The 23,978-nt window shown below is 40.8% G+C and overlaps 1 protein-coding gene across 1 annotated transcript in view; it reads right to left on the minus strand.

The window, feature by feature from the left end:
• The window catches only part of FGD5 (FYVE, RhoGEF and PH domain containing 5), a 182,727-nt gene that overhangs the window by 88,475 nt on the left and 70,274 nt on the right, over window positions 1-23,978 (minus strand). The window contains exon 3 of the mRNA XM_083353847.1: window positions 5,200-5,329. Within this exon, the coding sequence (XP_083209973.1) occupies window positions 5,200-5,329 (130 nt within the window). The remainder of the gene's footprint in view (window positions 1-5,199; window positions 5,330-23,978) is intronic.

Raw genomic sequence — 23,978 nt, forward strand, 5'->3', positions numbered from 1 at the left:
CTGTTTTATTTACAGAAATCAATTTGTGTTCCTTAATAGCTTGGGATGGAGTGACCCATTTTTTAAAATGAACTTAACAGCAGCATTCTTAGTAAGAAATGGTTCATTTAATGCTAATATGACTTTTCAGAATAACAGTATCTACTGGTGTCTGACATTTGATTGGGTTGTAAATACCACAGATGCTATGCTGCGCTTATTAATATATGTCCCAGAGCAATAAATGTACTTGCACGGGTTCCATAGTCCTGCTAAGATTTTCATGAAACAAAAACTCAAAAGATAGATATGAAATGTAATTATTTGGCTAAGGATGATTAGGTTTAAGAGAAGGATTGATAGGAGAAAAAGAAGCCACGTCACTGTCTAAGGAACACATAAGGTCTCTTTAAATATTTGAGGAACAATCCAGCAACCTGATACTTATTCAAGATTTATAAGATTATATATTCTGTTAGGACAGAATTTCTTCATAATGAAAACCTAGCATAATATTCAGCATAACTGAAAACCAAACATTTTTCAGCAAAGAGTTGCTTCTTGTTCACAGTGTAAATTAGCCAGTATGGTGAAGTGATTTAAGCATCAGATTAAAAACTGGAAGATTGCAAATTCTAGTCCCACCTAGTTCCCATTCAGGTGGATTACTTGGGGCCAGTCACCCTATCTCAGCCCTAGGAAGAAGCCAATGGCAAACCATTTACAAAATCTTGCCAAGAAAACTGCAAGGACTGGTGCATGCGTTTATCAGAACTCAGTGCTGCTTTTTAAAAACCACATTTTCTGATTAAATTGAAAATATTTCCACTAGTTGCTGCTCTCATTCCTGTATTCAGGCTGACTTTTATCTAATAGACAAAAGATGTATTTGAACAAGCCCAACAATTAAACCAGAAAATCAATGTTACACTTGTTTCTAGACCAGCCCAAGACTATTTTCAGATTAGCTCATTTCCAATTCTTGGTACTATTTTCAGCAGTTAAATCTACTATGTCTTCCAATTCTTAATAATAGGACACCAAAATATGCTTACAATGACTAACTATATCTAATTGTAAGGATTTTTCTACAAGAAAATGATAGAGTTGACTTGTGTTTCATCAGTCAAACATGTTTTTTTTAAATAAAGACAGTACAGTTCTCACAAAAACTAGAACTTCTTTTTTATGAACGTTTTAAAATAAATCATCCTAATATAGACCAGTTTGGGCAAGTGCTACAGAGTCATTAAATGATTTCAGTAAAATAATAATAATAATAATAATAATAATAATAATAATAATAATAATAATAATAATAATAATAATAATAATAATAATAATAATAATAAAAAAAGTTGGAAGGGACCTTGGAGGTCATCTAGTCCAACCCCCTGCTCAGGCAGGAAACCTTATACCATTTCAGGCAAATGGCTGTCCAGTCTCTTCTTAAAAACCTCCAGGGTTGGAGCATTCACCACCTCTGGAGGCAGGTTGTTCCACTGGTTAATTGTTCTAACTGTCAGGAAGTTTCTCCTTAGTTCTAGGTTGCTTCTCTCCTTGACTAGTTTCCATCCATTGCTTCTTGTCCTGCTTTCAGGTGCTTTGGAGAATAGCTTGACTCCCTCTTCTTTGTGGTAGCCCCTGAGATATTGGAACACTGCTATCATGTCACCCCTCACCCTTCTCTTCATTAGACTACACATACCCAATTCCAGCAACCGTTCCCTATATGTTTTAGCCTCCAGCCCCCTAATCATCTTGGTTGCTCTTCTCTGTACCCTTTCTAGAGTCTCGACATCTTTTTTACATCGTGGTGACCAAAACTGGATGCAGTATTCCAGGTGTGGCCTTACCAAAGCATTGTAAAGTGGTATTAGTACTTCACTTGATCTTGATTCTATCCCTCTGTTAATGCAGCCTAGCACTGTGTTGGCTTTTTTGGCAGCTGCAGCACACTGCTGGCTCATATTGAAGTGATTGTCTACTAAGACTCCGAGATCCCTCTCACAGTTACTACTATTGAGCAAGGTACCACCTATACTATACCTATGCATTTGATTTTTCCTGCCTAAATGTAGAACCTTACTTTTTTCACCATTGAATTTCATTTTGTTAGATAGTGCCCAGTGTTCGAGTCTGTCCAGATCCTTCTGTATCTTAAGCCTATCTTCTGGAGTATTGGCTATTCCTGCCAGCTTGGTGTCGTCTGCAAATTTGATGAGTTCCCCATCTATCCCCTCATCCAAATCATTAATGAAGATATTGAAGAGCACTGGGCCCAGAACAGAGCCCTGGGGCACCCCACTACACACTTCCTTCCATGTAGATGCGGTTCCATTGAGGACCACACGCTGGACTGACATTTAATTCCAGTTCATTACAGAAACTCAGAAGAAATGTAAGTGATCAATGGAAAAATGTCAGTGGAAAACTGTCAAATTTTACTACTGTGGTCAAGAGACAACAAGAAATAATAAAAAAATAAACATCAACTTAATTTCTATCACTTATTGGACAATACTGTTTATGCCAAGCTGGAAAATGTCCAGCATTTTAAAAAATATTTCCATGCATATATTATAATCTTAATAATATTTGGAGATATTTCTTTTACTTTTGAGAACATTGTAATCTAAATAATTTGTCAAAGACCTCTTGGCTTCAAAATTTGCCTACCTTATGAATCTCTTTTTGATATGTATCATCACTGTACAACATACATGTATAAAAAGAACCAGACTTTTCTTAACATTACTGAATCATGAGCATCTAACTTAAATTTCCCTTTTTGACCTTAATATTAGGGATTATAAAAGATTGCAAAAATTGTCTAAACTTAATGTTGACAATATTGGAAATACTGAATAATTATTGTCAATATTGCAAATATTGAGTAATGTTGAGAGTTTAGATTAAATTTTCCAGTCTGTAGCAAACTAAAATTCAACTTAGATCAGGAGAATACAAATTGGATTATATGTCAATAATATATATTTCTTCCTCTGCTGAAACAAAGTTGTACTATGTGTTGTTGTTAGCTGCGAAGTCGTGTCCGACCCATAGCGACCCCATGGACAATGTTCCTCCAGGCTTTCCTGTCCTCTACCATCTTCTGGAGTCCATTTAAGCTCACATCTACTGCTTCAGTGACTCCATCCAGCCACCTCATCCTCTGTTGTCCCATTCTTCTCTTGCCCTCAATCTTTCCTAGCATTAGGCTCTTCTCCAATGAGTCTGTACTATGTACTACACTATAAGAAACATGGTACAACAGTAGGAATTTCTCAACAACTACAGTCTTTAGGCTGGAACTAGATGCAGTCCATGTCTAACAACCCTAACTGGGACCGGCAACTCCACCACTAAGCAAAGCTGTCATTAAGTGGAAAACCATATGATTGTTACTATGCTTTTCACCTGGAAAGAGACAAGATTACTCAGTCTCACTCTGATTTTGTTTGCCTCCTAACAACTCCCCACCCTTTGAAATCTTGAGTGTTGTTTTCTGTCTTGTACACATTGAAAGCAATGCAATTGTGCTGCAGACGGGAGCCTGGGAGCTACAGACAAACCACACAAACAGTTTACAGTAGTCTCTTAAGTAATGTTTACAGTATTCTCCTAAGTACAGTAGACTCTTATGGGGAAGGGTCAGCCAAACCTGAGACTGCCTACAGAAATTGCTTGTTTTCTCCCTTACAGAGAAGAGAGATTGGAGAGAAAGGTTTCAAGAGAGTACTGTAAGCTGTTTGTGCAGCACGCGTATAGCTCTCAGACCTGGGCTGGTGGTAGGATAGCTTTGCTTTTAATGTAAAGAGAATCAAACATCTTACTCTCATGAAATTCCTGGGGTAAAGGTCAGGCATAGAACAACATATATTGACTGTAATGGTGATTATGTGACTGAGGAACACTGCAAAGTTCATAATAGTTTAATGGTCATAAGCAGTGGTGGGATTCAGCTGGTTTGCACCACTTCAGCAGAACCGATAGCTAATTTTTGTTGCCCAGGTCCAGAATGGACTTCCGGAAGTGGCATCCACATAGAGAATGTGGATATTTGTACACACATTTGAATCCCACCACTGGTCATAAGGTTATTTTTTTCAGAGCCATTTTTCAAATGATTGTTGAAGAAATGAGCCAGGAGGCTAAGCAAACTGCTTCTGATGTGGTTTCACGATTGGAATGTATCGGTTTGCCTTGAGCATCATGGATTATTAGCTGTTCTTGTTGTTTTTAATCTTTGCATAGAGAGTCACTGTCATAAGATGGACAGTTTTATAAACTATTTTAACAACAACAAAAATTAAGGTGTTACTGCAAAAAGTGATGTTTCGTATGACAGTTTTGTACGTATGCAAATTGCAAAACAATCTGGTGAAAGATGGGGCAAACAAACAAATCACTGAGGTCACATTATGAGGGTATCTTAACAAGATTTAACAATTTTGTTTGATTATTATTTTAAGTTGCCCTAATCGAAAGTGAGGTGGCATACAAGTTTAATAAATTATTCTTTTATTATTACTACAGACATTTTACACAAAGAACATTATAACTGGCAAGGAAAAGACTCGTTGTTGAAAGTTTTCTAATCTCCATTTTAAAAATAAGTCTTTCAAGTACAGAATAGAAAAAATAAAATAAAAAATAGATGTGCACATGAGGACAAGCAGCTGAAAGGAAAGGAAAGGAAAACAGGCAACTTAAACAAGAGCACTAAGTTGCTAAGTTGCCCTTTTTCAGGTATTCCCCCTCCCTTCCTCTCCTTTTCCTATTATGTCATATACTACTAGAAAGTGGAACAAGACCTTTCATTAATATCTGTTCCATTTTATAGGGAGAATAGCAACCCATTTTGCCAGTTTCTATCAGCACTTTCACAGACTGAATTACTTTAACTGAATTGAGACCTCAATAGGGTGTGCTGTCTTATATGGAAGGTCTCCTGCCTTGAGTTGGACTAGAAGATGCTGAGGCCCCTTCCAGCACTATGATTCTCTCTTCTCTGTTCTAAAATGTCATGTTTCTGACTGCACTCTTCCACTAAAACCACTCCTGAACCCATCAGTAACTGAGAAGCACGGCATACTAGAGAACTGGTTGAGTCACCCCACCAGAAAAATCTAGTAAATATCCTAACAATTTCCTAGGGTTTATAGTACTTTATTGTCACAAAATGTGTTCCAAAAGAAAAAAATGTATTTTTTTTACCTTCTGGATGAGATTGGAATCTCCTTGATTGCTGTCTTCATCTTCTGAACTTTTCTGTTCCTCGTCAGATGTGACATCTTCAATAGGAATTACGGAGATGGGGCACACCTTGTAAGGCTCTGTATAAGCACTGTGAAAAGAAAAACAAAAAACAAAACCCTGTTATGAACACCCACTGGACAATATGAACAGGAGTGAAACTTTACCCTATTATTAGATGAAGATTTTCTGATGCCTTATAATCTGTTAATTCTTGTGAAGCTCCTTTTGTACTTGTTAAGAAGTCAAATAGGAGAGGGAGGAGGGACTCCATAGGGTAGGGACTATAACAGAAAAGACATGAGAAAAGATTGCACGGTCCCTTCTAAAATCTTGTTCAGAAAAGGTCATTGGACATTGGGCAATGAATGTCTAGAGTGGTAGGGCCAATCATAAAGGAAATCAAATAGAACCAGTGATGGTTTATCTTGATGAACAGCTACCCTTATACAGTATGTATTTCTTATGCAGGCAAACAGAAGGATATACAGGTATTTCAACAGTATCAAAATTATATTGTGTGATACTTTTTACTTGTACATGACGCACATTAAAAAGGAGTGGGGCTTCAATTGGTCGCTCCCATCTGATTTCTTGATGCTATTGACACTTCTCTTCATAGACACTCCTACCTACAAATAATTTTTGTTACCACTAAGTTATAACAAAGTACATAATAACAGACTTGTGGGATAGATCAAGGCCCATAGTTCACAATTGTTTCTCAGATTAGATACTGTAAACAGATAACCCTAAGGATGCCTTCAAGCAAGTTATAGACTCTCCAGCCATTCTTCCCCTACAACTAGTAATCGGAGGTTAACTGCCCCTAACAGTTTCAAGATTAATAACTTTTTATAGATCTGTGTCTCATTAATTGATTCAATCATAGAAGTCATCATCACTATCATTATACTAGGAGTTGCTGGAAGCTGGAAAGCATATAAATATAATTAATTAATTGAATGATGTGTTAACTGTATGCTGTCTCTTTTAAATATCCTTTTCCTGTAATCTTCCAGTAATTTTCTTTATATGAACCATGTTCTAGAAAGAAGGGGGATATAAATCCCTATCCATTTTCTCCATTCCAAGCTTGATTTTATATACATCAATTAGCCCTCCTGTTACTTTTTCTTAAATTATAGTCCCAAAGCTTCTTATTTGTAAGGCAGGTTTCTGAGTCCACTGATCATTCTGGTTACACTTTTCTGAACTTTCTTTTATATCTGTTATACCCGCATTCAAATATGATATCATTACCCATTTACAATATTTCAGTTGCCTATGAACCACAGATTTGTATAAAGGCTTGAATTAAAATTTTGGTAGTGTTATTTTCAATCCAATTCCTAATGGCCTAAAATGTTCTAAAGATAGTTAGGCTCACTCAGTAATTTGGCTGGTTTATTGGAGATTAAATATAGATATTGCAAGTTATTCATTTCACTGCATTGAGCTAAACTTAACTGAATTTTCAATGTATTCTAAGAGCTTGGATGTGAATTTATTCTTGTATCTAAAATAATATTGGAATGGTTTCATTGACTTTACAAACACTCTTCTGGAATAATAATACAAACATCTGGCTGACTGTGCAACCAACCACAATAATAATGTATCAAAAGAAAGCAAAGATAGTACCAATAGAAATAGATGCCTTGGGTGTAATCTCAAAACAACTGGAGCACCACTTGAACAACATAGGCATTGACAAAATAACCATCAGTCAATTGCAAAAGCTAGTTTTACTTGTAACACTTATATTTTGCTATACATTTAACATCTTCAAACATCAGCCATCTGCCTATCCCAAGTCCTTGGGAAGGACTCAATAGGTGAATAAAATGCCAAATACACTCTAAACATCTGGGTGACTGGGTGACCAATATGTCAGTAATGAAAAATTGATGAGAACATATAGTTGAAAAAACAGTCAGACATGCCCATTAACTTGTTGGATTTGAATACAAACTGATATAGCTTTGGCTCACAACACACTAGATTTAACTGTAGCCTAAAAAAAGAAAGTGTGGATAATGCATGAGGCAATATCAAAGGATACCAAAGGACTGGGAAGATCACAAAAAACAAACTGAAGTTGAAAGGTGATGTCATAAGCTGGCAGGGTGATTCCAGTGGATATCGGCACATTGGGTTGTAATATAAAAAAATCTTGGACAGCACTTATAAACCTGCACATTGACAAAATTACCATTTGCCATTTACAAAGGGCAACACTATTTGGATCTGCACATACACTATGCTGACATATTATAGGTTTTTAGGAAGACCTTGATGTATATGAAAACCAACACCAGCTAAAGAACTGGCCACTGTGATTTCACATTTTTGTGAATATAACAATAATAACAATAACTCTATAAACCAAGTGGACTTTTCTATCCTAATATTTAGGCTTCCATGTTGGCTCTTAGAACTTTGTTTTGATTATGTATGCTAACCCTAACTCCTCCTGCAATTACAGAATCAGTAAAGACTGATCCCTTGGTTAGTCCAATTCCGGCCAATCCAAGCAGATGCCAATCCCTTACTGCACAATAAATGGATTTGTCCAGGCTTTTTGGTATCCCGCAAATTTTCAGTGTTATGTATGGTATCTTTAAAAATTAGGGAATGCCTGGTATGGTCTTTCATATTTTAATATGTTCAGAAACATTCTGGAGACTAAGTTATGATCATGTCAACATGGACCCAAAATCCAAAACCATAGCATATTTATCACCCAAAATGATTGACTAAATGAGACCTTAACTTTCTTATTCTTTTTGCATGTAAGAAAGCTGGCTTAGTAGAACACGCAGCTAATTTTTAAAATTTCATTCAAAGCAGGCCTTAGTCTACTGTAATCATACAATGCCTCAGATAGTAGCTCATAACAATTGTTAATAATATCTGGTGTACATGATGAGGCTGTAATGGCTTTAAAATGAACAGCAACTGCTCAGGGAAGAAACTTGTGGCACATTTTCATAGCAAGCATAAAAGACAACTATGTAAATGCAAGCTATTATAATTCCCTGAAGCACTGCAGAACGCAACTCATCACTTTTATGGGTCTTCCCCCACCCCACTCCCTTATTAGATGCTTCCAGTCAAATAGCTTTAGGATGAAAAATAGTCAAATTCTTGTCTCATTGACTTGGTTTAACTATTTATGTTATCCTTCAACAAAAAGGAAATGTTCCATTGTTTCTCAAAGACTCAACTATCTCATCACTAGTTAACCTCAAATGCTGCAAAGGTTAGGCAGTATCAGAGAAGCTCCATGAATATTTCCGGCTTTTGAAGATGGCGGACGTGTCGGGCTGAGCTCCGTGAGCTCCGGCTGTTGGGCGTCCCTTTGGAGTCCCTCAGGGGTCTTTTTGGGCCCGCTGGGTAGGGGATGTGGATTGTTAATCCACGAAGCTGAATTATGAGGCAAATAAGGAGGCAGTTTTGCTGTTTGCCTGTTCCATCTGCGTGTCGCCTTTCCCTCGCCTGTTTGTCTCCCGCGGTGTTGCTGGGTTCGGCTTCTTCGGCCTGCCGGTTTCTGCTGCCCTGGTGTCTCCGGACCTCTCCTAGGAGGCTGCGGTCGGCAGCGGGGGTGTTCCCATCTGTTTTGGGCTGCCATGGGCTGTCGGGTCGGCGCTGCTGTTTTGGACGATTTTCGGCCGTTTTCGGCGGTGTTCTCGGCGTCCCTGGAGCTTTCGGCATCCTCAGAGCCCCAGCTGATCGGCGCTTCCGTGAGAGGGGAGGAGAGCCTGTGCGAGATGCCTGCAGACTATTCTGGCGGCGGCGGCAGCGGCAGCAGCGGCAATGGCGGCAGCGGCGGCGGAGACACTTTGTTGTTGGACCTGCCTGTGCTGTTTCGTTGGCGGCTGCGGCGTCTTCGGGCCGTTTGGCGGCGGAGAAGACGGCCGCTTGTTACTTTATCGATAAGGCTGCCCTTTGTGCTGGTTCTGAGCTACTGCCGGCGATGGAGGTGGTTATGGCGACGGCGTCCTCGGGCTGCTCTGGGCGGTGGAGAGGACGACCATGGCGACGGCGATTCATTGGGTTCCGGCTGCTTGAGGTGATGGCGGCGACGGTGATGGCGATGGTGGCGTCTTCGAGGCCCATTGGCCTGTTTTACCGGCAGCAACGATATCTTCGGCAACGGTGGCGATATAGCGGACTGCCAACTTATTCATTAACTTATTTATTAACTTATTTATTAACTTTCCATCTGCCTCCTTCTTTCCCCTTTGGACTGGGACGGACCTGGGCACAGGCCACAGTGGGAGAGTGGCCTGTTTTACATCGGCAGCCCCATAGAGGTGGGAGCTCTGTGGGTGCTGCCCCACCCAGGGTGGGCATTTTGGACCATCCCCGGGGGCAGACTCGCGCCCCGTTGTGAGAGGACGGGTTGTGGTGTGCCCCTGGGAGCATCCAACCAAGTGGCAGTTGGTTGGTGGATGGCCCAAATGTCCCACTCCTTTCCTTCGATCCTCCTGTTGGTTTTAATCATTGGACTGCCCTCTCTGGACATGCTGACTGTATGCATCGATATTCCGATACGGACTTACTCGCCCTCAGGGGTGCCCCCCTCTCCTGGGTACGTCCCGCCTTCTTTTCTATCCCTAGTCTCGATGAGGGGCCCAATTGTTGGGACCCTGAGAGATGGCCGGGTAAGGCCAGGGGTTCTCGATATAAATTTAATAAGAGGCCCCTGGTTAATTTTTTAGTCAAATTTTTTAGGGGGTTGGGGAGGGGGGTGCGGCGTAGTGGTTGTCTGGCTGTGGGGGGTAGCCAAACAACTGTGTTGCAGGCCAGGCCTGGGTCTGACGGCGTTCGGGGGGAGCGGGTTGTGGTTACATCTGGGGCTCATGAGCGGGTCGTGGGATTACCAATTCCCACGACGGGGAAAGGCAGCAGGCGGATAGACAGGGGGCCATATCGTTACCGGGAGGGCCGTCTCCGCTGTCTACAAGCGGTGAGGCGCTCCGACCCTCTGGTTCTTCCCAGAGGTGCCGGGAGCGAGGATGTGCAGCCTCCTGAGCTCCGGCTGGTGTACCTGAATGCCAGGTCCGTGGTTAATAAAGCTCCCCTCGTTAGGGATTTAGTTGAGGGTGAGCATGCGGACCTGGCTTGCATCACGGAGACTTGGTTGGGCCCAGAGGGTGGGGTCCCTTTGGTTGACCTCTGCCCACCAGGCTTCCGGGTGCTACACCGGCCACGAGCTCAAGGTAGGGGTGGGGGAGTGGCGGTTACCATTAGGGAGACCTTATGTCCGCGGGAGACCACCGTTCCTCAGATAGTCGGGTGTGAGTCTCTCTTTATGAGATTTGGTCCTGGGGCGCAGTTGGGCTTGCTGCTGGTGTACATTTCGCCTAGTCGCATAGCGGCAGCCCTGCCCGAGCTGCTCGATATCCTCTCGGGTTTGGTGGTTGAGTTTCCCAAACTTATAGTTTTGGGAGACTTCAATCTACCATCCCTGGGAGGTTCATCTGAGCTAGCTCGGGAGTTCATGGCTTCCATGGCGGCCATGGACCTGACGCAAGTAATTTCAGAGCCAACTCATGAGGGAGGCCACACCCTTGACCTGATTTTTTTATCTAGACGGTGGTTGGATGATCTTGGTGGGGGCTCTCCATTTATTATGCCCCTGTCATGGACCGATCATCATCTCCTGCGGCTGGTCTTCCGTTTTGCCACCCCCCGCCATGGGGGTACGGAGCCAATTAGATGGTACCGCCCCAGACGCTTAATGGATCCTGATAGATTCCAAGCGGCGCTGGGGTCCCCACCTGCCTCCACTGCTCACAGCTCGGCTGATGCCTTAGTGGAAGCCTGGGAAAGGGCAGCCACTGAGGCACTTGACCGGGTTGTACCCTTGCGGCCCCTGACCCGGCGCAGATCCCAGCGAGCTCCATGGTTTTCCGCGGAGCTCCGGGAGATGAAGCGTCGGAAACGGGGCCTAGAGAGCTGCTGGAGGTCTAGCCGATCCGAACCCGACCGTTTGCGGTTAAGAACCTATATTAGGTCTTATCTCGCAGCGATGAGGGTGGCGAGGTGTAATTACTTCTCCACCCTCATCGCGTCCGCAGATAATCGCCCGGCCGCCTTGTTTAGGGTGACTCGCTCACTTCTTAATCAGGAGGTGAGGGAGGATCCCTTGCAGGGTCGTGCCGAGGAATTTAGTCAACATCTGTCGGATAAAATCGCTCGGATTCGGACCGGTTTGGACTCCAGCTGGGCAGAGTCAGGCGATCAGGACACGGGCGGTCTTGTCAATGTTATCTGGGAAGAGTTTGATTCTGTGACCCCTGATGAAGTGGACAGGATTATGGGGAGGCTGAGCTCCTCCACATGTTTGTTGGACCCGTGCCCTTCCTGGCTGGTTTATGCAGCTAGGGAGAGGACACGAGGCTGGCTCCAGGCGGTTATATCTGCTTCTTTGAGTGAGGGTTATTTCCCCACCGTCTTGAAGGAGGCGGTGGTGAGACCTCTCCTCAAGAAGCCTGCCCTGGACCCAGCTGTTTTGAACAACTTTCGTCCAGTCTCCAACCTTCGCTTTCTTGCGAAGGTTGTTGAGAGTGTGGTGGCGCATCAGCTCCCTCTAGTCCTGGATGAAGCGGATTATCTGGACCCCTACCAATCGGGTTTCAGGCCTGGGTACAGCACGGAGACGGCATTGGTCGCTCTGGTGAATGATCTCTGGAGGGCGCGGGATAGGGGATATTCCTCTGTCCTAGTCCTATTAGACCTCTCAGCGGCTTTCGATACCATCGACCATGGTATCTTGCTGCGGCGTCTCAGGGGATTGGGAGTGGGAGGCACAGTTTTTCAGTGGTTCTCCTCCTATCTCCTGGGACGCTCGCAGTCGGTGTTGGCAGGGGGGCAGAGATCGGCCCCTAGGTCTCTCGTTTGTGGAGTTCCTCAGGGGTCGGTTCTCTCGCCTCTCCTGTTCAACATCTATATGAAACCGCTGGGTGAGATCATTCGTGGTTTTGGAGTTGGGTATCATCAGTATGCCGATGATACCCAACTTTTCTTTTCGACCCCAAACCACCCCAGTGATGCCCTCGCCGTGATGTCCCGTTGCCTGGAGGCGGTTCGGGTCTGGATGGGGAGGAACAGACTTCAACTCAACCCTGACAAGACTGAGTGGCTGTGCATTCCGGCATCCCGGGACATTCAAAATGTTCCATCTCTTTCTATGGGGGGTGAGCTCTTACCCCCCGTGGATAGGGCTCGCAACTTGGGAGTCCTCCTAGATTCACGGCTTACCCTGGAAGATCATATAGTGGCCGTGACTAGGGGGGCTTTCGCCCAGGTTCGCCTGGTGCGCCAGTTGCGGCCCTATCTGAACCGGGATGCCCTGTGTACGGTCACTCATGCGCTCGTGACCTCTCGCCTTGACTACTGTAATGCTCTCTACATGGGGCTTCCCTTGAAGACCACTCGGAGGCTCCAACTGGTACAGAATGCGGCCGCGAGAGTTGTCTTGGGAGTTTCCCGGTACTCCCATGTTACACCTTTGCTCCGCGAGCTGCATTGGTTACCAGTTGTCTTTCGGGTGAGGTTCAAGGTGTTGGTTACGATCTTTAAGTCCCTACATGGCATGGGTCCGGGATACCTCAGGGACCACCTGCTGCCGGCATCGACTCCCCTCCGCCCTGTGCGTTCCCACAGAGAGGGCCTCCTCAGGGTGCCGCCAGTCAGGGAATGCCGATTGGTGGCCCCCAGGGGGAGGGCCTTCTCTGTGGGCGCTCCGGCATTATGGAACCAACTGCCGGTGGAACTCCGGATGGCATCAGACCTCCGAACTTTCCGTCGGGGCCTGAAGACCCACCTGTTTGAAATAGCTGGTCTGGCCTGATGGGGGATTATGGGTTTTTAATTGTTTTTTAAATTTGTATTATTGTTTTAATTGGGCATGGGTTTAATCTTTTTTAATTTTTGTATTGTCTTTTTTATATATGCCCTGTGAACCGCCCTGAGTCCCTACCAAGGAGAAGGGCGGTATATAAATCAAATAAAAATAAATAAAATAAATAAATAAATAAAATATTTATTTGTGAGATTTTTGTCTGTTTCTATCCATGCACACCCAGCATTTCTGAAGCCACTTGCTCTTCTTTCTATATGTACTACTAGACACTATTCATTTTCTTTGTAGACTTTAGTTTCCTCCTTCCTAATTTAGTCATAGTACTTCCTCCCCCCTAAAAATATTAGATTACATCCAGGCAGGGCTTTTTTTCTCATAGAACGCTCAGAACGGAGTTCCGGCACCTTTTTTGGATGGAACCTTGTAGGGTAGGCAAGGCGGGTTCTATGACATGTGTGAGTTCCGGCACCTTTTTCTTTTACAAGAAAGAAATTGACCTGCATCCAGGTCAATTCCAAATAAAATATCACATGTAGATCTTCTTGAACTCTGATCCAGAAAATATGAGTATTACTGACTTCAATCATTAAATAGTTTGTAGTGATAAAAAGATGCTTCCAATAGTATTAGAAGAGTGAGAAATTTTGAACCAATCTTCCCCAGCCTGGGTACCATCCAGAAGAGTACATATGTAGAGTTCAACTCCCAGCATACACTATCCAGCAAGTTAATTGCTGATTATTCTGGGCGATCAAGTCCACAGATCTGGATTTCAATATGAAAGTTGGATAAACTATACTCCAAAAGTTACAGTGCAATCTATTTGTCATGTCATCTCGAAAACAATTGCACTTTACCTTGAAACTGAAATAGTATACATATTTTTTAATGTTTACATTAAAAACATCTAAGGAGATTTTTATATTACACTGCAGTGCAGTTTCTACATTTTATATACAATCAGATTTCTGAATTTGAAAGACGAAATGTTGTTCTGTTTATTCTATTTTGACATGGCAGTTGAATATCACACAAGAGAGGAAATCCAAAGGCTGAATTGACCCACGGTAACCTTGTTTAGAATTCTCATTAAAGCCTTTTGGGAAAAGGCAAGTAAGAACAGAATAGCTATTTTATCAATGTAGTCCATAGGTAGGCTCTACATATGATTATAAATGCTGAGAACTCTGTTAAGTTTCTTGAGGAGTGTCTTTAGGTCCAGTGAATTAAGTGGCATAGAAATTATTGTAACAGGGCAGGGCAGGACAGAACAGGACAGAACATACAATCAGCCAATTATTGGAGATGTTCTAATTCTGGACTGTTTGCACTGAGCAGGAATTGAATTAAATCAGGGATGGGCAACTATGATCCTTTTACGTCCTGTAGACTTCAACTCCCAGAATTCCTGCTAGCTCAGGAATTCTGGGAGTTGAAGTCCATAGGACGTAAAGGGACCATAGTTACCCACCTCTGGACTAGATGATGGCAGACCTTTCCAAATTCCATCAATCCCTAATAGGATAGCCCAAAAATGCAAATATATGTTTGAGGCTGTTTATGGATGTTATAATGAGCTGAGATGGATGAATGAATGGATGGATGGATTCAGTGAACGAAGGCATTTTGTGATTTCATTTTTTAAAAAAGTTTGGGAAAGGAACATTTTGAGGCCAAATTAAGCATTAAATCCAAGGATAAAACTAAGGATGTTTTCCTAGGACTTAAAAATATGCACCATTAAAAGTTCCATAAAATATCTCTGAATCTATAAGCACAATGGTAGATAAATATATTTTCCATGCAAAAAAATCCCCAATTAAGTTTCTGGCACCTCTGTGTGAGGATGGAAGAAATTCTTCCAGTCACCATAAATAACGATAAGCCAAATGACCATATAATTTTCTTAAATCAAAAGCTTTTTAGACTTCTGTTATTTCTTCTTTGACAGAAACTATAGGCAAGCAACAACTGGAACATGCTGTTTAGTATACTTTTGAATACTGCCCCGTGTAATGGAAATAAGCAGAATGAGTAAAGGAAGAAAAACAGTTGCTGGAAAAAAATAGTTTTTCATATCAATCAATTAAATACGCATATAAAAACTGATAATTTAAGAGAAGAATTCTGGCTAAAAAATGAAATTAAAAAAATTCAATAGTTTCTTAAGGATTATAATGAAATATACACATATCACACTGATTCTGTCCATGTGTTTTAAAATAAGTGATTTAACAAGAACATTATTTCTGAATCTTTATGGCATGAAATATGATGTTTCATGCATAGCTATTCAGTGCATACAATGTATATAACAATAGCACTTAGGCTTATATACTGCTCCATAGTGCTTCATAACATTTTCTGGGCAGTTTACAATGTCAGCATATTGCCCTCAATAATCATTTTACAATAACTTCGGAAGGATGGAAGGCTGAGTCATCCTTGAGCCTGTCAGGATCAAACTCCAGGTGGTAGGCAGAGTTTTGCTTGTAATACTGCATTCTAACCACTGCGCCACCAGGGCTCTTGACTGATATATGATTAGAAATGTATCTTCTTTGTAAGTTTTTGTCTTCTCTTATAATGGGCAGCCTTTCTTCTTTGCAATACAGCCTTCTTCAGCAAAGAGGGGGGGGGGGGAAATTAATCAGAATGTGTCAACAGTCTAAGATTTTCTTTGACAGGCGGAGCAGATGGTGATCCTAAAAAGGAAGCAGGATCAGACCAAGCTAGTAGAATCACACAATGTAAATGTTATAATGCTGGGAGATCACTGGATACAACAACTATAATACAAGAACTCTTGAACTGTTAAGAAATCTGTCTGATGTCCAATAGTTTACTTTTAGTTTAAGTGTTGCTATGGCAGAGTACAGATCTCAGAGGGGGTTTACTACTTCCACCTCCACTCCTAAGCAAGAGTAAGCCACGTATATGTTTTCCTCCACCTATTTTACTTCTGACATAATTTTCTGTCTATGACAGTCTTTTTTTTGCCACCTATGTCACATTTAAAGTTCCTTCCTCTCCTTTCCCCAATATACAAATGTTTATGAACTCATATATTCAGTGCTTTTTTTTGTAAGAAAAAGCTGCTGGAACTCGAATCTTGTTAATCTTTTATTAAAAAAATTATATATTCAGTTCTCAACATAAGTTTATTTATTGTATTTAAGGCAAATGTTGATAGTATATTTTACGGTAAAAATTAAGGAAAGATTTTCAATTCACCAATGATTTTTTTAAAATAAAAAAATTATTTACTTTTGCATGTAGTCAGTCACTGTACACCCACCCACACATGCCAGTTGTGTAATGAAACATAATGGTCGCCACCCGCAGTAAGCACTCAGTGTGTGACCACACGACCAATCAAATGCTGAGCAGTGCCACAAGCCGAGTAGCGCTATTACAACCAGCGTGGACAAAGTATGCATGCATTGGACTCGACACACAAGCAGCTTGCATGCACCAGTTTAATGATTTTGCCGCCGATTGCTACACTTGACAGGGGAATTCAAGTCCATATGGACCAAACATCAAATTTTCAAAAATTACTTTTAAAACTTGGAAAATCTGTTGAAAAAAGGTGCCGGAACTCCGTTCTGGTGCATTCTAAGACAAAAAAAAGCACTGCATATATTACATATGCATCTATTTCTGGTTCATTTATAATCTTAAAAAGTATAATTTGAGTAAGTTTATAAAGAAATAAATAAAATGCAAATTGAAAGTATTTCTTCCTCACCAGTAATGTTAAGTATGCTGTCTGGGCATTCTTTTCAAACCACAAAGGAGAATATAATGGGAAGAAATCGATAGAATTAAGAAAACATTGTCAGCTATGGTGCTGATTATAAGAGGAAACTATATTTTCTGCCAAATAACTTTACAAAGCTACTTAGTTTACAAGTGGATAAAAACAGTGTTGGGTTTTTTTGCATATTGACAAATTTATGCATGTTCTAATTTCATATACACATGATGTAAAAATGCTAGTCTTCTCTTTAAACTCTACAGTTTTCTACCTATAGATTTTAAGTAGCACAATCCTAAATGTAAACTTCTATTTCATCTATTCTACTCTTCACTAAGACTGATTTTATTCTCTTGGGAAGGATATTTTTGCTTAACACAGCTGCTGTTATTTATTCTCTCCCCCTCCCTCAAAAAAACAAAAACAAAAAACCAAAACCCATAGCACAAGTGCTAGAAGTGTCTTCTGGTGATGCAAGGCAAGTGGTGTTCATAGCAGAAACAAAGAAAAATTATGCTAAAGTATAGCCTTGCAGACAAAGAAAAATACATTCAGTGGCTGTAGTCTCAAAATCCCTGCTGATATCTTAATGAGTTCTAGAGGGACAGAAACTACCAGCATCACCATATAGCTTTAATGATGATTAATTATATTTTGGTTCCAGAATGTCTGTCTGGAAGAAGCATCATGGCTGTGTATGGTCAAATCTAGAAAAATGTTATTTTATTGCCCCTTTCTCATTCATCCTGGGAATTGAAGTTCACATACATGTTGTGATTATGTTGTTGCATAATTTTTTAAAAAAACTTTTTATTAACATAGTCAAAGCAAATACAAACCAAACTAAGAGAAAGAGTAAAAGTGCAAAGAAGGAAAAAGAAGGTAAAAAGTAAAAAAAAAAATAATTAAAAATATATATAAAGAAGTGACTTCTGATCACTGATAAAATGAAATACAAATTAAAAAGAATTTCTTCCCCATCAGGAATGTTAAGTATGCTGTCAGGGCTTTCTTTTCAACATATCTGTATCTTTAGAAGGGGTGAAGACTTATCAAATGTGTTTATGCTTAAACAAATTTGATAATTCTTCACCCCTTCTAAAGTTACAAATATCTCTTTTTGTCATAACCCATCTTTTATCTATATGTAAATCCATAAATCATCAGCTTTTCAATCTTGGTGTCAGAAAGAAGTCCACAAAAGTTTACCAGAGATTTATAGAAACATGTCTTATTTTAACCTTGGTCAAACAAACTAATTTTTTATATTTCTTCCTTTTACTTCTGACAGTCTTGATCTTTAATTCATTCAGATGTTGTTGTAGGATTTCGTCTCTCTTCAATTTTCCTTTTTCCCAATCTAAGTGGTTCTTTGAGGCTTTAGCACATCTCCTTTGTAAAGCCAGTAAAAAATCATTATCATGCTCATTTTTTTTAATCATTTGCAATTCCACTTTGATTTTAAAAGCTTCAACTATCTTCTTTTATATATTTATTAGAAAGTGCTTATCAAGTTCATCCTCTTGGCTTGTCATTTGCATTTTCACTTTAGTTGCCTTTTCTGTCTGGTAATCCACACTTTTTTTGTTATCTAGTATTTCTGGTTCTAAGGGACGCGGTGGCTCAGTGGGTTAGGATGCTGAGCTTGTCGATCAGAAGGTTGGCAGTTTGGCGGGTCGAATCCCTAGCGCCGTGTAACAGAGTGAGCGCCTGTTATTCGTCCCAGCTTCTGCCAACCTAGCAGTTCGAAAGCACGTAAAAATGCAAGTAGAAAAATAGGGACCACTACGGTAGAAAGGTAACAGCGTTCCGTGCGCCTTTGATGTCTAGTCATGCCGGCCACATGAGCACGGAGACATCCTCGGACAAGCGCTGCCTCTTCGGCTTTGAAACGGAGATGAGCACTGGCCCCTAGAGTTGGAAACAACTAGCACGCATGTGTGGGGGAAACTTTACCTTTACCTTATTTCTGGTTCTACTATTTCTGAAACAGATAAAATTTGTTTCACATCTATTACTTCTTCATCAGCATCTTTTGCACATAGTCTATCCATGGAAGCAAACATCTAATTTCTGGCTCCACTCTGAGAATCTGCTTAACTGTTTCAAATGTTATAGCATTTTATTCCATTCTGTAAATCCCTATACTAATTGAAAAAGAAAGACAAGTTTACACTCCACCCCCTCTCTTTTCTGCATGGAATTAGTCCTCTTTAGTGTCCAGTTTCTGAAATCATACAGTCTTTTTTATGACTTAAGACAAAACAATTTGGTTCCCGTGAAAAGCTATTTAAGTTATTTAATTATTTCCAAAATCTTAAGGTAAAAATCTCAATACTTCAAACATGCCTGAACCCTTAAGTAGTTTATAATTTTCTTAGGTGAAAATCTTAATTGGCCTTTTGCTGTTTATTTCATATTCTTTAAGTTCTTAAACTTATGATTATTTTTCTTTTGTCCAGAAAGGAAAATGAACTCACCAGATGTCTTCTCCTATGTCATTTTGAACATCTCTGGTAGCCTTAGAGTAATTAAGCAAGCAGTTTCCAAATGTGATTAGACAGTGAGGCTAACAAACTCAGCATCCCTTAAAAGAGTCTGCCATTACTACAAGCATGATGGCTTATCCCCTCCTAGCACTAAAATTCACAAGTGATTGCTGTCTTGTAGTCTCCTTATAAGGAACAGTTGTCCAAGCACATGTGTGCAATCTCCCCATCTTCTCCTTATCTGGAGAACCAGTCTACTTGTCAATTCTTTGAGCTTTGCTTCAGTCATTGTCCTTATTATTTCAGAAATGTGTTTAGTGTTGCCATGCCTCTCTCAGTGTGCCATGCCTTGTGAAAGGCTTCCAGGTTGGAGTGGGTTGCCCTACATCAGACATGTCAAACTTGCGATGTCATGTGACGTCACACAACATATTGTGATGGTTTTGCCATTGCCGGAAATGGGGTGGGCGAGGCTTCCACATGACACGTCCGGCCCGCAGGCCAGCAGTTTGACATCCTTGCCCTATAGTAACAAAGTAGTCATTTGGAGTTTCCAGAACAAATGCTCTGTATTTTATTTTATTATTTTATTTAACACATTTATATAGCCACCCATTTTCCAATAATGGTCTAAACTAAGAGCCATGGTGGTGCAGTGATTAGAAAGCAGTATTACAGGCTAACTCTGCCTACGGTCAGGAGTTCAATCTTGATCGGCGCAATGTTGACTCAGATTTCCATCCTTCCAAGTTCAGTAGAACTTAGATTGTTGGGGCAATATGCTGACATTTGTAAATTGCCCAGAGACTGCTGTAAAGCACTATGGAGTGGTATATATATCTAAGAGCTATTGCTATTGTTAACCAGCTATGAATCAAAAGATTATATTTCTCTTTCATGTGTCCTCTGTATTACTGCATTTGTCATTTGCAGCAAATAGCAACTCTGATTTCCTGTTTGTTTGCAAAGGCGTTGACAGCTTGAGGAAGAATGCTTTTTTGAGAGAATATGGAGAGGGTAGAAAGGATTGCTTTGTGCATTCTTTATAGAACATGTAGATCAACTTGTACATTGAATGAAGCAGGCTGGTAGTGATTCTAGGTTTCCTTATACAGGAAAATTATGTTAGTCTACAGCGGCAAAAAGCCACCATAGTACCTTTTCTGACTGACAAATGTTATTAAAAGGCATTAATTCATAAAAGTTTATACCTTTTAATAAAATTTGTTAGGCAGAAAAGATGGTGCCAGATTCCTGATTTTTAACCTTGCTCAAAGGCTGAAAATGGAAGCACTTTATCCAGAGATTAATTCTAGAATGACTAATAATATGAGCAGCACTATGTATCTAAGCCAATTTCCTTTATTGTTTTGTTGGCTTTGTTTACTTTCACTACTTCTTTCTTTAACATCAGCATCACTTTGTCAAGGGAGAGCATGCAGAATCAATATGGTAGTATAATGAGATTGGCCACCCAGAGAAAAAGTTGGTAAAAGTCAGCAGAATTCAGTGATGGGGAATAAGACAATAGCCATTGGGAAAGTCAAGCAAAGTTTGAATGAAAGGAGGGCATAAATATCTCTTGGTGCAACTAAATGACTGGCTATCTCTTACCATCCTACTGGGGACTATAAAAAACATTTCTTTTTTGTCCAGTGCCTGCTTTTCCAGTCACAGATAACTTTGCATGGACTATTCACTAAACACTCAATACAGCTGCTAAGAGAATTAAGGGAATTTTGCCAAGTTAAACAGTGCTGCCTCACAAAGCAATTTTGGGCAATCAGAAATGCCAATGTATGGGTTAGATTTCAGTTAAGGTAGGAATTTGCTTAACTGATCTCAAACCAGTGTATTAAAATGGAAACAGCTGTTTATCATAATTCGTTAACCCCACTAGTGTAAGAAATAAATTCCATAGGAAAGTAAAACTACTTTTTTGAGTAATAACAATAGAAGCTTACAAGTCTGATTACAGTGCAGCTCCTGCTATTTATGCTTTTGTGAATTAGGGAGGTGTCTCTATGAGCCGTTTATGAACACTATTTGTCTATCCAGCTATTCTGCATGTGGTATTTATATGGTGCCTGTTGTGTGTGACTTTTCAGTTGTTGATTGGGATGTTGATGGCTGGCTCTTAAGTCATTGGCTGTTGTTTCCTTATGCATAAGAAAGGCATAAGGAAGGAATGCACAAGGAAGCAACAGCCAACGACTTAAGAGGCAGTCATCAACATCCAATCAACAACTGAAAAGTCACACACAACAGGCACCATATAAATTTCACACACAGAATAGTCCAAAGCACACACTGCGCTAGAGAGAAGTTCCCTGAGGATGGGCTCCAGCATGAGTAGGAAAGCTCAGAAGACAAACACCTCTGTTCCTGGTGACAGACCCAGATCGGATCCTGCAACATTATCCTGGGACACATATATTCACCTTCATTCATAACAGTTTCACTCTGAGTTCTGTTTTTCTCCCAAACTAACCATTCCATAACCACATGATCTTGCTTTTAGAACTAACAACGATAAACACTGTTCATCTAGAGCAGGGGTCCCCAACCCCTGGTCTGTGGACCAACACCTGTCCTCAGCATGCCAGCAAGTGGGCCACACAAACAACCAAAGCTCCATCCTCGGGATGCAGGCAGTATTCAAAACCACACCCCCTCTGGTCCACACCCCTTCTGGTCCTCTTTCTCCATGGCACTGGTCCCTGGTACCCAAAAGGTTGGGGACCTCTGATCTAGAGTTTATATTGCAAAGATTATGGTAGAAATGTATGTGTGTATCTCTTGGAAGGGAAGAGTCTTTCTCCAGTAGTGCCTGCTCATCCTGTATGATGTGAATAGAGTTGACATGCTCCTGATCCCATTTGATCAAGCAGCGTTGTCTGATAGAACTCATAAAGTGGACTTTCTTGAACTCAGCACCTGTCTTCTGGACCATCAACCAGAGATTTGAATGATCTTATTCTGCCCTTGTTGAAGGAAGCTTCAAAAACATGACATTTACCCTAGACTTTGTATGGTTTGTATGGGACGCGGTGGCTCAGTGGGTTAGGACACTGAGCTTGTCGATCAGAAGGTCAGCAGTTTGGCGGGTCGAATCTTGAGTGCCGCGTAACAGAGTGAGCGCCTGTTACTCGTCCCAGCTTCTGCCAACCTAGCAGTTCAAAAGCAAGTAAAAATGCAAGTAGAAAAATAGGGACCACTATGGTGGGAAGGTAACAGCGCTCCGTGCGCCTTTGGCGTCTAGTCATGCTGGCCACATGACCACGGAGACATCCTCGGACAAGCGCTGGCTCTTCAGCTTTGAAACGGAGATGAGCACCGGCCCCCAGAGTTGGAAACGACTAGCACGCATGTGCGGGGGAACCTTTACCTTTACCTTTTGTATGGTTGTACTTTTTATGCATCTGTCCAAGCTTCATTTTCTTCTATCTTTATTATATCATGTTTGTACAATTTTAGTCTTCCATGTTGCCCAGAGTTGCTGTGAAGTCAGATGGTGTTATCAATCTCATAGATACATAAATGAATATTTACACACATACTGCTTACTTATGCAAAAAAGAATGCTAAGCTTATCTCTCTGTCGCTTATTAAAGCAGCCTAAATTCCTGATTCCGCTTCTCATTCTGTCATTTTCTCACTTCACACAGTAGTGTTTGAGCACTAGGTGACAGTTGTCAGAGCATGGATTTCATTATTCTCCTTAATTTAGCATTCTCTTATGCAAGACATCATCCAGGGGCACAGTGGAGCACCATCTGTCATGTTTTGAAGTCAATTATCTGCCTTGATACCTTCTGGTTTGTTTATTTTACTTCGCAGGATCCTCATCTTTCTTTGTATTTAGCATACAGAGATCTAGATACATATTTCAGAGGCAGTGAGCTATTTTACTAGTTATTTCTAGCTGAATCTGAAGAAAAACCATCCAGCTGCACACTATGCTTTCTTAATCTATAATAACAATGAGTAATGATAATAAAAGAAAGTACCCATTGCTCTGCTATCTTTTCCTATTACAAATTAATCAAAGGAAGATATGTTAAAAAAAAAGTGCCCAAGAGGCTACAAAATGGTACAGTATGGTAGAAGCTGCTGGTTCAGCACAAACAAAAGCATTAACAGACCTCACAGCAGATTGAAAGCCATTGTAACAGCTTTGCTGGTCTCTCTAGGAAATTGCCTTTTTGCAATTTGTAACAGTTTGTCCTCACAGATGCAGAAGTGGATTTTGCTTTAACCCACTCTCCTTCTGAGGCAAATGGACAGGTTACACTCATGGAGAAAGGCATTCTAATTTGATAAGAATGCTCCACTACATTATGGCATTAGTTGTTATGAATGGTATGAGTGGCACAGTAAGCGAGGTTTGCAGAAACGGCTTTCTGCAGGACACAATTTCATCTCCAACATGGAGAGCAATATCACCCACTGATGTGGATTGTCTTCAGAGAGATGATGGTGTAGCCTACACTATTTTTTGTGGCTTCTAATTTCTTTCCAGCTTTTCTTCTTCTTTAAAAAAAAACCATAGAGATAAACCATTAAATCATGCAAAATATAAAATCAGATCATTAATGGAAAGAATGATATTTTT

This window comes from Vipera ursinii (genome assembly GCF_947247035.1).
Source record: "Vipera ursinii genome assembly, chromosome: 2".
In the NCBI taxonomy this organism is placed as follows: domain Eukaryota; kingdom Metazoa; phylum Chordata; class Lepidosauria; order Squamata; family Viperidae; genus Vipera; species Vipera ursinii.